Below are 15,753 nucleotides of genomic sequence, written 5' to 3'. Positions count from 1 at the left end.
TTTATTTTCTGCCCTGGTCACCATCATGGTTAACAGCAGCCCTGAACCTTGCTGTGGCTAGTGGGGATCCCCAAGCCCTGCCAGCTGGGGATCTCTTCCGGGGCTGGCCAGAGCTGCCTTCCACCGAACTTGGCAGATGGGGGCAGCATCCTGGAGCCACTGGCAGCTAAGCATGTATGGGGTGCTGGCATCAGTGGCTCGAGGAGTTGCTACTGCCTGCTGGGCTTGGCGGGGAGGAGTTCTGGCCGTCTCTGGTGGAGGTCCCCAGCTGACGGAGATTGGGGATCCTCATCAGCTAAAGTATTTATATTTTGAGTTGGGAATTGCTGGGGGTAGGGGGGAGAGAGAAAATTTTGTGCCCTCCCACTTTGTTCTCAGGCCCACCCAAAATTGGTTGTCTGGCTATGCCACTGTACCTAACATTCTGTTTGCTTTCTTAGCTACTGCCGCCTTACACTGAGCAGAGGGTTTCAACGTATCAGCAATGATGCCAAGATCCCTTTCCTGGTCGGTGACTCCTAATGTAGAACCTTGCATCACGTAACTATAGTTCAGGGTCCTCTTTCCCACATGCATCACTTTGCACTTGCTCACATTAAATGTCATCTGCCATTTGAATGCCCCTCCGTGTGATTTTGAAGATGTGTACATTTCTGTCTGTGCATAATTATGTTAGTCCAGTAAAATTATCATAGCCTACAGTTTGCCATATATATATTGAACGATAAAGCATTGTAGGAGGAAAACAGGCATTTTTTAAACTAAGCTGTAACATAGTAGGTGACGGCAGAAAAAGACCTGTATGGTCCATCCAGTCTGCCCAACAAGATAAACTCATATGTGCTACTTTATATGTATACCTGACCTTGATTTGTACCTGCCATTTTCAGGGCACAGACCGTAAAAGTTTGCCCAGCACTAGCCCTGCCTCCTAACCACCGGTGCTGCCACCCAATCTCTGCTAAGCTTCTGAGGATCCATTTCTTCTGAACAGGATTCCTTTATGTTTATCCCACACATTTTTGAATTCCGTTACCGTTTTCATCTCCACCACCTCCCGCGGGAGGGCATTCCAAGTATCCACCACTCTCTCCGTGAAAAAATACATCCTGACATTTTTCTTGAGTCTGCTCCCCCTTCAACCTCATGTCATGTCCTGCAGTTCTACCGCCTTCCCGTCTCTGGAAAAGGTTTGTTTGCAGATTAATACCTTTCAAATATTTGTACGTTTGTATCATATCATCCCTGTTTCTCCTTTCCTCCAGGGTACACATGCTCAGGTCAGCAAGTCTCTCCTCATACTTCTTGTAACGCAAATCCCTTACCATCCTCGTAGCTTTTCTTTGCACCGCTTCAATTCTTTTTACATCCTTAGCAAGATACGTTCTCCAAAACTGAACACAATACTCCAGGTGGGGCCTCACCAATGACTTGTACAGAGGCATCAACACCTCCTTTCTTCTGCTGGTCACACCTCTCTCTATACAGCCTAGCAACCTTCTGGCTATGGCCACCGCCTTGTCACACTGTTACGTCGCCTTCAGATCCTCAGATACTATCACCCTCCACTAGCAGCACCACTGGTATTTTGGTAAACACTAGTGCATATTATTCTATCATGTACCACATATAAAGTAGAGGCTTCAGAAGTGTTGTTTGTGACCCCTGAAGCAAGCGGCCAGACTGCCTAAATACAGACCCATGTCGGGTCTTGTTTTGGTGCCTCAATAGTCATCCATTACTCCCATCTTGAGAATTGTGTGTCACCCTCTACTTTTTGTTGCTCCTTAATCAACGTTGACCACATCTACATTCCAGGAAAGTGTAAAAAAAAAAAAATTAAAAACTTTGTACCACTTTTCAACCTACAGTATTATTTCCTGTCTATGTCCCTCCATCCTTCAGTGAAAAGGAAAAGTACTACTACTACTTATCATTTCTATAGCGCTACAAGGCATACACATAGTAACATATTCTCCGAGGACAAGCAGGCTGCTTGTTCTCACTGATGGGTGACGTCCACGGCAGCCCCTCCAATCGGAAACTTCACTAGCAAAGTCCTTTGCTAGCCCTCGCGCGCCCGCGCGCACCGCGCATGCGCGGCCGTCTTCCCGCCCGAAACCGGCTCGAGCCGGCCAGTCTTCTTTTGTCCGCACTCGGTACGGTCGTGTTTTCGCCGTGTCGAGCCCCGGAAAGTTGACCTCGCGCGTCCAATTTGTTTTGAACGTGTTTTTTTCCTTCGGGAAAGCTTTGTCCTCGTCGGGAAGTGCTCCGAAAACCCCTCGCCGGGTTTCGTGTAAATCCTCCCCGTACTTCTAGCTTTTTCGCCCCGGTAAGTTTTCTTTCGTCGTCGGGGTAGGCCTCTTTTCGGCCTCGGTCGAGATTTTTTCTCCCTCTAAAATTTGGTGCTCCAAATTTCGCCATTTCGGCTTTTGATTTCGCCGGCGTGATTTTTCCGCCCATGACATCGAAGCCTTCCAGCGGCTTCAAGAAGTGCACCCAGTGCGCCCGGGTTATCTCGCTCACTGATCGACACTCGTCGTGTCTTCAGTGTCTGGGGGCCGAGCACCGCCCTCAGAACTGTAGTCTGTGTTCCCTGCTTCAAAGGCGGACTCAGGTAGCGAGATAGCCCAGTGGAACGTGTTGTTCTCGGGCTCTTCGTCGGCATCGGCACCGGGATCTTCGAGTGCATCGACGTCGTCAGCGTCCAGACCATCTTCCTCGGCCGCCCCTGCATCGAGTGCATCGAGGCATCGGGCCTCTGCATCGGCGCAGAGACATCGGATAGCTGCATCGACGTCGGTGGTACCAGGACCTCGTCTGCTGATGTCGTCGGACGGTGGTGCATCGGGTGGAGTGCAGGTGAGGGCTGTCCATTCCCCTGCTGGTGGCGGTGAGCCCTCGGGTGGGTCTCCTCCTACCCTGAGGGCTCCTGCGGTACAGCCCCCCCGAGATCGACCTTCTTCAGTCTCGGCCCCGAGGAAGCGACGGATGGATTCGACGTCCTCCTCGTCGGTGCCGGGGAGCTCCGGTGACATGCTTCGGAAGAAATCGAAGAAGCATCGACACCGGTCTCCTCCCCGTGTCGGCACCGAGAGCTCTGGGTCGCCGAGGGATTCGGCACCCAGCAGGCATCGGCACCGAGAGGACCGCTCACCCTCTGTTCAGGAGGTGTCGATGCGCTCCGCTCTGGACAGCCCGGAACAGCCTCCACGCCCGGAACAGGTTCTGACGTCGACGCCTGCATCGACCTCTCAGCCTTTCTCCGCAGCCACTCTAAACGAGAGCCTCCGGGCCGTTCTCCCAGAGATTCTGGGAGAGCTGTTGCGCCCTACCCCTCCGGTACCGGCGGTGCTTGCGCCTCCGGTGCCGTCGAGCGTGGCGCCGGCTGGCCCATCGCCCAGGTTGAGGTCCCCGACGTCGGTACCGCGTGCGGTGCCGACCGCGGCCACCTCCCAGGAAGGCTCCCCGACTACGTCGGCGGAGGGAGCTTCGCCGATGCGGGCCAGGGAGTCTACCTCTCGACGCCCCCATCGTGGACGTGGCTCCACAGAGTCGAGCAGGGCGAGGTTGCAGACACAGGTCCGTGAACTTGTGTCTGACACCGAGGGTGAGGCCTCGTGGGAGGAAGAGGAAGATCCCAGATATTTCTCTGACGAGGAGTCTGAGGGTCTTCCGTCTGATCCCACTCCCTCTCCTGAGAGACAGCTTTCTCCTCCCGAGAGTCTGTCTTTTGCCTCCTTTGTCCGGGAGATGTCTACGGCCATCCCCTTCCCGGTGGTTGTGGAGGACGAGCCCAGGGCTGAAATGTTTGAGCTCCTGGACTATCCTTCTCCACCTAAGGAAGCGTCCACTGTTCCCTTGCACCATGTCCTGAAAAAGACATTGCTTGCGAACTGGACCAAGCCATTAAGTAATCCCCACATCCCCAAGAAGATCGAGTCCCAGTACCGGATCCATGGGGACCCAGAGCTGATGCGCACGCAGTTGCCTCATGATTCTGGAGTTGTGGATCTGGCCCTAAAGAAGGCTAAGAGTTCTAGGGAACATGCTTCGGCGCCCCCGGGCAAAGACGCTAGAACCTTAGACTCCTTTGGGAGGAAGGCCTACCATTCCTCTATGCTCGTGTCCAAGATCCAGTCTTACCAGCTCTACACGAGCATCCACATGCGGAACAATGTGCGGCAGTTGGCGGGCCTGGTTGATGCTCTTCCCCCCGAGCAAGCCAAGCCTTTTCAGGAGGTGGTCAGGCAGCTGAAGGCGTGCAGAAAATTCCTGGCCAGAGGAGTTTATGACACTTTTGATGTTGCGTCCAGGGCCGCTGCTCAAGGTGTGGTGATGCGCAGGCTCTCATGGCTGCGTGCCGCCGACATGGAGAATAGACTCCAACAGCGGATTGCGGACTCGCCTTGCCGTGCGGACAATATTTTTGGCGAAAAAGTCGAACAGGTGGTAGAGTCTCTCCACCAGCGGGACACCGCATTCGACAAGTTCGCCCGCCGGCAGCCTTCAGCTTCTACCTCTACAGGTAGACGATTTTTCGGGGGAAGGAAGACTGGTCCCTATACTTCTGGCAAGCGTAGGTACAATCCTCCTTCCCGACAGCCTGTGGCCCAGGCTAAGCCCCAGCGCGCTCGCTCTCGTCAGCAGCGTGCGCCTCAGCAAGGCCCCCCGGCTCCCCAGCAAAAGCAAGGGGCGAGCTTTTGACTGGCTCCAGCAGAGCATAGCCGACATCCAAGTGTCCGTGCCGGGCGACCTGCCAGTCGGGGGGAGGTTGAAAGCTTTTCACCAAAGGTGGCCTCTCATAACCTCCGATCAGTGGGTTCTGCAAATAGTCCGGCAGGGATACACCCTCAATTTGGCCTCAAAACCTCCAAATGTCCACCGGGAGCTCAGTCTTACAGCTTCCAGCACAAGAAGGTACTTGCAGAGGAACTCTCCGCCCTTCTCAGCGCCAATGCGGTCGAGCCCGTGCCATCCGGGCAAGAAGGGCTGGGATTCTATTCCAGGTACTTCCTTGTGGAAAAGAAAACAGGGGGGATGCGTCCCATCCTAGACCTAAGGGCCCTGAACAAATATCTCGTAAAAGAAAAGTTCAGGATGCTTTCCCTGGGCACCCTTCTCCCCATGATTCAGCAAAACGATTGGCTATGCTCTCTGGACTTGAAGGATGCCTACACACACATCCCGATACTGCCAGCTCACAGACAGTATCTGCGATTTCAGCTGGGCACACGCCACTTCCAGTACTGTGTGCTACCCTTTGGGCTCGCCTCTGCGCCCAGGGTGTTCACAAAGTGCCTAGCTGTGGTAGCAGCGGCGCTTCGCAGGCTGGGGGTGCACGTGTTCCCATATCTCGACGATTGGTTGGTGAAGAACACATCCGAGGCAGGAGCCCTGCAGTCCATGCAGATGACTATTCGCCTCCTGGAGCTACTGGGGTTTGTGATAAATTACCCAAAGTCCCATCTTCTCCCAGTGCAGAAACTCGAATTCATCGGAGCCCTGCTGGATTCTCGGACGGCTCGCGCCTATCTCCCAGAGGCGAGGGCCAACAACTTGTTGTCCCTCGTCTCGCGGGTGCGAGCGTCCCAGCAGATCACAGCTCGGCAGATGTTGAGATTGCTGGGCCACATGGCCTCCACAGTTCATGTGACTCCCATGGCCCGCCTTCACATGAGATCTGCTCAATGGACCCTAGCCTCCCAGTGGTATCAGGCCGCTGGGGGTCTAGAGGACGTGATCCACCTGTCCACGAGTTTTCTCGAATCCCTGTATTGGTGGACGATTTGCTCCAATTTGACTCTGGGACGTCCCTTCCAAATTCCTCAGCCACAAAAAGTGCTGACCACGGATGCGTCTCTCCTGGGATGGGGAGCTCATGTCGATGGGCTTCACACCCAAGGACGGTGGTCCCTCCAAGAAAGCGATCTACAGATCAATCTTCTGGAGTTGCGAGCGATCTGGAACGCTCTGAAGGCTTTCAGAGATCGGCTGTCCCACCAAATTATCCAAATTCAGACAGACAATCAGGTTGCCATGTACTATGTCAACAAGCAGGGGGGCACCGGATCTCGCCCCCTGTGTCAGGAAGCCGTCAGCATGTGGCTCTGGGCTCGCCGTCAAGGCATGGTGCTCCAAGCCACATATCTGGCAGGCGTAAACAACAGTCTGGCCGACAGGTTGAGCAGGATTATGCAACCTCACGAGTGGTCGCTCAATTCCCGTGTGATGAGACAGATCTTCCAGGCGTGGGGCACCCCCCTGGTGGATCTCTTCGCATCTCAAGTGAACCACAAGGTCCCTCAGTTCTGTTCCAGGCTTCAGGCCCACGGCAGACTGGCGTCGGATGCCTTCCTCCTGGATTGGGGGGAGGGCCTCCTGTATGCTTATCCTCCCATCCCTCTGGTGGGGAAGACTTTGTTGAAACTCAAGCAAGACCGAGGCACCATGATTCTGATTGCTCCTTTTTGGCCGCGTCAGATCTGGTTCCCCCTTCTTCTGGAGTTATCCTCCGAAGAACCGTGGAGATTGGAGTGTTTTCCGACCCTCATCACGCAGGACGAAGGGGCTCTTCTGCATCCCAACCTCCAGTCCCTGGCTCTCACGGCCTGGATGTTGAGGGCGTAGACTTTGCCTCTTTGGGTCTGCCAGAGGGTGTCTCCCGCATCTTGCTTGCTTCCAGGAAAGACTCCACTAAGAGAAGTTACTTCTTTCATTGGAGGAGGTTTGCCGTCTGGTGTGACAGCAAGGCCCTAGATCCTCGCTCTTGTCCTACACAGACCCTGCTTGAATACCTTCTGCACTTGTCTGAGTCTGGTCTGAAGACCAACTCCGTAAGAGTTCACCTTAGTGCAATCAGTGCATACCATTACCAAGTGGAAGGTAAGCCGATCTCAGGACAGCCTTTAGTTGTTCGCTTCATGAGAGGTTTGCTTTTGTCAAAGCCCCCTGTCAAGCCTCCTACAGTGTCATGGGATCTCAATGTCGTTCTCACCCAGCTGATGAAACCTCCTTTTGAGCCACTGGATTCATGCCATCCGAAGTACTTGACCTGGAAGGTCATTTTCTTGGTGGCAGTTACTTCGGCTCGTAGAGTCAGTGAGCTTCAGGCCCTGGTAGCCCAGGCCCCTTACACTAAATTTCATCACAACAGAGTAGTCCTCCGCACTCACCCTAAGTTCCTGCCAAAGGTCGTGTCGGAGTTCCATCTGAACCAGTCAATTGTCTTGCCAACATTCTTTCCCCGTCCTCATTCCTGCCCTGCTGAACGTCAGCTGCACACATTGGACTGCAAGAGAGCATTGGCCTTCTACCTGGAGCGGACACAGCCCCACAGACAGTCCGCCCAATTGTTTGTTTCTTTTGATCCCAATAGGAGGGGAGTGGCTGTAGGGAAACGCACCATATCCAATTGGCTAGCAGATTGCATTTCCTTCACTTACGCCCAGGCGGGGCTGGCTCTTGAGGGTCATGTCACGGCTCATAATGTTAGAGCCATGGCTGCGTCGGTAGCCCACTTGAAGTCAGCCTCCATTGAAGAAATTTGCAAAGCTGCGACGTGGGCTTCTGTCCACACATTCACATCCCATTACTGCCTGCAGCAGGATACCCGACGCGACAGTCGGTTCGGGCAGTCAGTTCTTCAGAACCTGTTTGGGCTTTAGGATCCAACTCCACCCCCCGAGGGCCCTGTTTGTTCTGTTCCAGGCTACACTCTCAGTTAGTTGGTAAATTTTTTAGGTCAATCTCAGTTATGTCCTCGCCGTTGCGAGGCCCAATTGACCAATGTTGTTGTTTTGAGTGAGCCTGGGGGCTAGGGATACCCCATCAGTGAGAACAAGCAGCCTGCTTGTCCTCGGAGAAAGCTAATGCTACATACCTGTAGAAGGTATTCTCCGAGGACAGCAGGCTGATTGTTCTCACCAACCCGCCCGCCTCCCTTTGGAGTTGAGTCTTCCCTTGAAGTGTATTGTCTTGCTACATACTGGACTGGCCGGCTCGAGCCGGTTTCGGGCGGGAAGACGGCCGCGCATGCGCGGTGCGCGCGGGCGCGCGAGGGCTAGCAAAGGACTTTGCTAGTGAAGTTTCCGATTGGAGGGGCTGCCGTGGACGTCACCCATCAGTGAGAACAATCAGCCTGCTGTCCTCGGAGAATACCTTCTACAGGTATGTAGCATTAGCTATAGATGACTGCAGAAAAAGACCTGCCCGGTCCATCCAGTGCCCAAGATAAACTCACATGTGCTACTTTTTGTGTATACCTTACCTTGATTTGTACCTGTCCTTTTCCGGGCACAGGCCGTATAAGTCTGCCCAGCACTATCCCCGCCTCCCAACCACCAGTCCTGCCTCCCACCACCGGCTCTGACACAGACCGTATAAGTCTGCCCAGCACCATCTCTGCCTCCCGCCACCGGCTCTGCCACCCAATATCGGCTAAGCTCCTTAGGATCCATTCCTTCTGAACAGGATTCCTTTATGTTTATCCCACGCATGTTTGAATTCCGTTATCGTTTTCGTTTCCACCACCTCCCGCGGGAGGGCATTCCAAGCATCCACTACTGTCTCCGTGAAAAAATACTTCCTGACATTTTTCTTGAGTCTGCCCCCCTTCAATCTCATTTCATGTCCTCTCGTTCTACTGCCTTCGCATCTCCGGATGTATGGTGTACACAGCGCTGTACACCATACATGAAAAGACAGTCCCTGCTCAAAGAGCTTACAATCTAAATAGGACAGGCACACAGACAGAACAACTGAGAGGTATGGGGATAAAAGGGTACAGGGCAAGTGAAAAGTGGTTAGGAGTCAAAAACAGCATTAAAGAGGTGGGTTTTTAGCCTGGATTTGAAAACGGCCAAAGACGGGGCTAGACTAGACGTACAGGCTCGGGAAGTCTATTCCAGCCATGAGGTGCAGCGAGAGAAAAGGAACGGAGTCTGGAATTAGTAAAAAGTAGTAATGAGACCTAACATAGTAGATGACGGCAGAAAAAGACCTGCATGGTCCATCCAATCTGCCCAACAAGACAAACTCGTATATGCTAGTTTTTGTGTATATCTTACCTTGATTTGTAACTGTCAGTTTTCAGGGCACAGACCGTACAAGTCTGCCCAGCACTATCCCCGCCTCCCAACTACCAGCCCCACCTCCCACCACCGACTCTGGCACAGACCGTATAAGTCTGGCCAGCACTATCCCCGCCTCCCACCACCGGCTCTGGCACAGAACGTATAAGTCTGGCCAGCACTATCCCCGCCTCCCAACCACCAGCTCTGCCACCCAATCTCGGCGAAGCTCCTGAGGATCCATTTCTTCTGTACAGGATTCCTTTATGTTTATCCCACGCATGTTTGAATTCCGTTACCGTTTTCCTCTCCACCACCTCCCGCGGGAGGGCATTCCAAGCATCCACCACTCTCTCCATGAAAAAATGCTTCCTGACATTTTTTTTGAGTCTGCCCCCCTTCAATCTCATTTCATGCCCTCTAGTTCTGCCGCCTTCCCATCTCTGGAAAAGGTTCGTTTGCGGATTAATACCTTTCAAATATTTGAACGTCTGTATCATATCACCCCTGTTTCTCCTTTCCTCCAGGGTATACATGTTCAGGTCCGCAAGTCTCTCCTTATACGTCTTGTAACGCAAGTCCCATACCATCCTCATAGCTTTTCTTTGCACCACTTCAATTCTTTTTACATCCTTAGCAAGATACGGCCTCCAAAACTGAACACAATACTCCAGGTGGGGCCTCACCAACGATTTGTACAGGGGCATTAACACCTCTTTTCTTCTGCTGGTCACTCCCCTCTCTATATAGCCTAGCAACCTTGTACTTATGGCCACCGCCTTGTCACACTGTTTCGTCGCCTTCAGATCCTCAGATACTATCACCCCAAGATCAACAGTTTAACTTAGCGCTGAACTGTCAAAACTGGGCAGATTGTCTCCACACTGGTGACATCACAATTTAGTTTTTCTGCATTGGTTCTCTTGTGGTTAGGCAAGCAGTGGGTGCCGTCAGATGCACAAGGTTGATCCTTATTTTCAGAAACTGGCTTTTAGGGTTTCAGTGTTAATGTGGCCTTCAGAATTAAAAAAAAATATATTTACCTGTTATAATTAGAAGTAAATTTAGGTAAAAATTTACTTTTTTAATGTTTTTATTCAACATTTTCCATAACAATAAACCAATTTGTGTTTTAGTAATTTGTTGTAATATGGCTAATATTGCATGTGGTGTGAAAAATGTTTAGTTCAATTTGCAAGGATTCACACGTGAAAACAGAGAACATGCACCGAGTTTCAGTGACATTAACAGAAGTGTGTTACGTGCATGACTTGTAAATTCACTCTTACTGGTAGATCTAGGGCTCATAGACTTTCTTATGATATTGTGTCAATATATCAAGTATTTTGGTTTGTTTCAGGGTGTTTTAAGCAAGGCCGTTAACTGGAAAGAGCTGGAGAAGCAGTATACTACACAAACAGTATATGAAGAGGAAATTATCCAAATGCTTGAATATTGTGGAGTAAGTATGAGTGTTTTGAACAATTTTTGATCCTGATAGGCTGTCACTATGGAATTTAATTTCCATTGTCGGAGGCAAATTTATTTTGTCTTGTTATGAGTGAGTGTTACAGAAATAGGCAACCATCCAGGTGATGGCTACCAGTTAGGAATTGGAATATATAGCAGGACCCTTTCCACAACCTTTGATAACGCCCTTCATACTATGTAATTAGACCTAGCTCTGGTTGCATGGCTCAGTTGGCTCAAACAAAATGTTTTTTTAGGTTTCTTGAGTAAATCTTTCGTGAAGGAGACTCTTCAGGGATGTGTAGGTTAATGTGATGATTAGCTCCCCTGTTCACTACGCCACGCGGTAATGCCGACACAGCCCATTCACTTTGAATAGGCTGTGTCGGCATTGCTGCACAGCTTTGTAAACGGAGGGGGGGGGTAAGTAATGTGTGTGGTATTATTACAGGAAGTGAAAATGCCTAGACTAAATGGGCTTGGTGGTCTTTATCGGCCATCATGATTTTATATTGGTGGTGATTAGGTGTTGCCAAACAGTATAGACTGTTGCCTATCTAATATTCAGCTGAAGATTGGTAAAATCAAACAGGCAAATCAGGTCCAAACTGATACTTCCAAAATTTAGGCATCGTGCAGAAGAATGGCAGCATTAGTAGTGAGTTTGGACAGGAAAGAGATAGGGGAACATTGGCAGCTAAAGCCTGCTGATTGTGCACATACACCTTTGAGCCTGGATGCTCAATCAGTAGAGCATCAGACTTTTATTTCAGAGTCCAGAGTTCAAGTCCCTGATCAAGCAGATGACTCTTCTGATTCTCAACTGAGCTATTTGTGTGAAATCTGTTGTGGGATTCAAAAGAGGTTTGTACAAGTTCCTGAAGGAAAAGTCCATACATTAATTTTTACTCTGCAGTTCTGCCAGTGCCTTCCCTAGCTACCTCCTGGGGGAAGAAGAGCCTGGAGGTTCAGTTACTGAATTTGTTGCACATAACCTTTTATTTACTTTCTTTAATATCTTATTGAATTGTAATTTACATTACCTTAGGACATTTATATTCCATACTCGCCTCTATTTCAGTGTGGCTTATAAAAATTAAGAGACTGAGCATTAACCAGTAATTACATTACTGAAACAATAACATAGCTAATTGCTAAAAGTTGTCTAACAACAAAATTCTAAAATAGTTATCTTAAAACAACAAACCTCTGAAGTAAGTAAGTCTTTAACAACCTATGAAATCCGATATAACTAGTTTGACATCTTGTCAGGTGGGAAAGTTCATTCCACCACCTTAGCATGAAATCAGATATAACTAGTTTGACACCTTGTCAGGTGGGGAAGTTCATTCCACCACCTTAACAACTTGATTATTTATTTATTTGGATTTTGCTCACATCTTTTTCAGTAGTAACTCAAGGTAAGTTATATTCAGGTACACTGGGTATTTCTCTGTCCCTGAAGGGCTTACAATCTAATTTTGTACCTGGCACAATGGAGGGTTACATGGCTTGGCGAAGATTACAAGGAGCAGCAGTAGGATTTGAACTAGCCACCTCTGGATGTCAAGACCGGTGCTCTAACAACTAGGCTACTCCTCCACTCCATTAAGATTAAGAGAACATTGCTCAAAAAATTGTTTTATAAATAATATTTCTTGGAAAATAGTACACATCTGCGTTCTTAACTCAGTTTTATGTAATTTGTTATATAAACAGCTCAGAAAGCCTTCTAATGGGTGGTATATCAATATTAAATGAACTTGAAACTTATTAGCCAGGTAGATTTCTTTTTTTTTAAATATTTATTTATATTTATTGAGTATAAACATACCATACAAAGATAATTGTAAACATACCATATCACTACTTCTATCTGAAATATCAACACTTTTTTTTATAATTCTTTATCCCCCTGATGTCCCCCCCTTCCCCCCTCCCCCTTCCCTCTCCCCTCTCCCTCCCCCCTAATTAAGTGGCAAGGCAGGGTCAGGCTGCGCCGACCACTCGATATATGGGTCCCAAACTTGGTGGTACACTGTCAGACGACCTTGTCGCATCGCAGTTAGCTTAGACATCAGCTGAATGTAATCCAGTTTCCTTATAATAGTCCTTAGTCCCGGCAAAGTTTGTTGTTTCCATGCCGCTGCCAACACCAATTTGCTAGCCACCAATATCTGTGTGGCCAGCTGATACGCATGCTTTTTAGTCCCTTGGGGCCGCATATGTAGAAGGCAAAAGTCCATTTTTACAGGGAAAATTGTTTTCGTTATGCTCATGATCAGTTTCACCACTCTTGTCCAATATTGTTGAGCATGAGGCAGGTCCGCCATATCTCCTAACATTTCACATTGACGCCAACAGAGAGCCGACCCCCCTTTAAACATTTTAGCTAATCTCTGTGGTGTGTAATACCAGCCATATAATATTTTATAGCCATTTTCTACAAGAGCATTGGAAATTGACACCTTAAGCAAAGAAACAAACATCCGCTCCCATAGTGGGTATTCATAAGAGGCCCCCAATATATTTTCCCATTTGTGTGTATAATATAGAATTGGCTGTGTCTGTAATAAAAGCGCCTTATATAGCCTAGAGATCCCCCCCTCTACCTCCTCCACCGGCCATTGCCCTCTCTAATTGCGTTTCTTCCAAGCTCAGCTCTTCCCTCGCTCGTCTCAAAATATAGTCCCTTATTTTGCTCTATTGAAATGCATTAGAAGCAGGGATCCCATATTCCTCTTGCATTTCTTCAAAGGTCAATATTTCCCCCTCCTCCCACACCTGTCCCAACTCCCACAGGCCCCCCCGCTCCCAATTTCTATAACAGGGATCCAAGGATCCTGGAGTGAATCCTGGTGCAAAGCGTATTGCTGTGTGTAAAAAGTGTGTGCGTCCCCGGAAAAATCTGCTACGAATTTTACTCCAAGTTGTAAGTGGCCATCTAATAATCGGCGGCACTTCTTTTATTATCTCTTTTATCTCTCGTTCAGATAGCCAGGGGATAACTCTTAACGGGTGTGAGCAGCACCATGTCTGTTCCATAGCTCTCCAGGCCTTTACTCCTCCCTGCAGCCACTCTGCTAAAATACGAAGGTGAGCCGCCTGGTGGTAAAGCAAAAACGATGGAACTCCCATACCTCCATGTACTCTTGGCTGATGCATTACTGACCTACGCACCCGTGGTGGTTTTCTCTTCCATATGAAGGAAAAGACCCTACGTTGCAGACCTTTAAAAAACTTATCAGGAAGAGAGATGGGAAGCGCCATAAACAAATAGAGCAGCTTTGGCAGCAGAATCATTTTGATCGCACTTATCCGGCCCATCCATGAGATCGTTAAGCCCTCCCATCTCTCCATCTCCAAGAGAAGTTCCCGTACTTTTGCAGGGAAATTGGCCGCATACAGATCCTCCAACCGTTTTGTTATATTTACCCCTAGGTATTTAATACTTCTGGGGGCCCACCTAAAGGGGAAAGTTGCTCGCAGTCTTGCTACTCGTTCCATTGGGATGGAGATATTCAACACCTCTGATTTATCCACGTTAACCTTAAATCCAGCCACCCAACCATAATCCCGTAATGTCGCCCCTATGATTGGAAGTGATGTACTAGGATTTGTTAGAATGAGGAGGATATTGTCTGCGAATAATAGCACTTTAGTTTCAATCGTTCCCATCCTCAGTCCTCGTATGTTCGGATGTGACCTAATGTAAGTCGCCAATGGTTCCACGACCAGGGCGAAAAGGAGCGGTGACAAGGCACATCCCCGTCTCGTCCCCCGCCTCAGCAAAAATGGTGTGGACTGGCTCCCATTAACCCTAACCGAGGCCGTGGGCGCTCTATATAATAAATATATCCAGTGCATAAGCCCTTCTGGGATACCCACCCTCTGCAGGGTTGCGAACAAGAATGGCCAATGCACCCTGTCGAATGCCTTTTCTGCGTCTAGTGAGAGTATGCATAACGGCAGCTGTTTTATATGGGCAGTTTGAATGAGGTGGAGTGTCCTGCGGATATTATTGAACGTTTGGCGCCCCCACATGAATCCTGCTTGATCCTCGTGAACTAGTTGTGGTAGATACTGCTGCAGACGAGACGCCAATATCGCGGTAAAGATTTTATAGTCCACCCCCAAAAGAGAGATTGGCCTATATGAGCCGCACAGTTGTGAATCTTTGCCTGGTTTGGGTATGACTATGATGTTCACCTGATGCTAGGTCTCTGGAAGAGATCTCCGTTCTCCCAGATCATTAAACACCTTCAACAGCAGAGGAGCCACCAGGGACCCAAAAGTTTTATAAAACTTATTCGTAAATCCATCGGGTCCTGGGGCTTTGCTTGGTGCCAGTTCTTTTATTGCCTGTAAAACCTCATCTAACTCAATTGGTCTGGAAAGTCTGTGTTGGGCACTCTCTGTGAGTGTAGGCAGTTTAATCCTGTCTAGGAAGGCCTCAATCTCCTCCGGGTTGATATCTGGAGTATAAAGTTATTCATAAAATCTCCTAAATGCTTCTTGTATGGCCATAGAATCTGTTATACAATCCCTCTTTCATTTCTCAGCTGAGTGACATGCGCTTTTTTTGCCTGCTGTTTTAATTTGTGCGCCAAAACCTTGCTAGCCTTGTTGCCAAACTCAAAATGGGTCTGGCGCACCCTCTGCAATTGCTTGGAGAGGTCCGCCAGTTGGAGCTCCCTGATCTCCTGTCTTAGTTTATGCGCTTGGTCTAGTAGAGTTTGTGTTGAACCCCCCTTACCCTGTCTGCTTATTAATTTCTCCAATTGTGCCAGTTGCCTACGCCCTGACTCCTCCGCTTGAGTTCTTTCTTGTCGCACAAGGCAAGGCAATAAAATGGCCTCTCATCACCGCCTTGAAGCCTTCCCAAAGCACCCCTGGGGTCACCGCTCCATTATCATTAATTTGGATATATTCTTTGATTATCTTCTCAAACTGAAGCACATGAGTGACCTCAGCCAGCAATGCATCATCCAAGCGCCACTGTGGGGTAACCCTCCGCCCCTCCTGAGTTCGCAAAACAAGGATGACTGGGCTATGATCTGACCATGTTCTCAGTTCTGTTAGTTGGTCCTTGACATTACTCATCACCGTAGCATCCCCCAGCCAAAAATCAATACGAGAGAAGGAGTTATGAACCTGGGAAAAGCAGGTATAATCTCTTTGTGTTGGGTTGGCCTGTCTCCACAGATCACTT

The 15,753-nt window shown here is 49.3% G+C and overlaps 1 protein-coding gene across 5 annotated transcripts in view; it reads left to right on the top strand.

The window, feature by feature from the left end:
* The window catches only part of ABHD18 (abhydrolase domain containing 18), a 143,160-nt gene that overhangs the window by 99,848 nt on the left and 27,559 nt on the right, over window positions 1–15,753 (top strand). For all 5 annotated transcript variants that reach the window (XM_030191747.1, XM_030191749.1, XM_030191748.1 and 2 more), the window contains one exon: window positions 10,432–10,533. In XM_030191747.1, the coding sequence (XP_030047607.1) occupies window positions 10,432–10,533 (102 nt within the window). The remainder of the gene's footprint in view (window positions 1–10,431; window positions 10,534–15,753) is intronic.

The sequence above is a fragment of the Microcaecilia unicolor genome, chromosome 2, assembly GCF_901765095.1.
Source record: "Microcaecilia unicolor chromosome 2, aMicUni1.1, whole genome shotgun sequence".
Taxonomy (NCBI): domain Eukaryota; kingdom Metazoa; phylum Chordata; class Amphibia; order Gymnophiona; family Siphonopidae; genus Microcaecilia; species Microcaecilia unicolor.
Note: the sequence above shows the minus strand (reverse complement) of the source record. Positions and strands in the feature narration are given on the sequence as shown.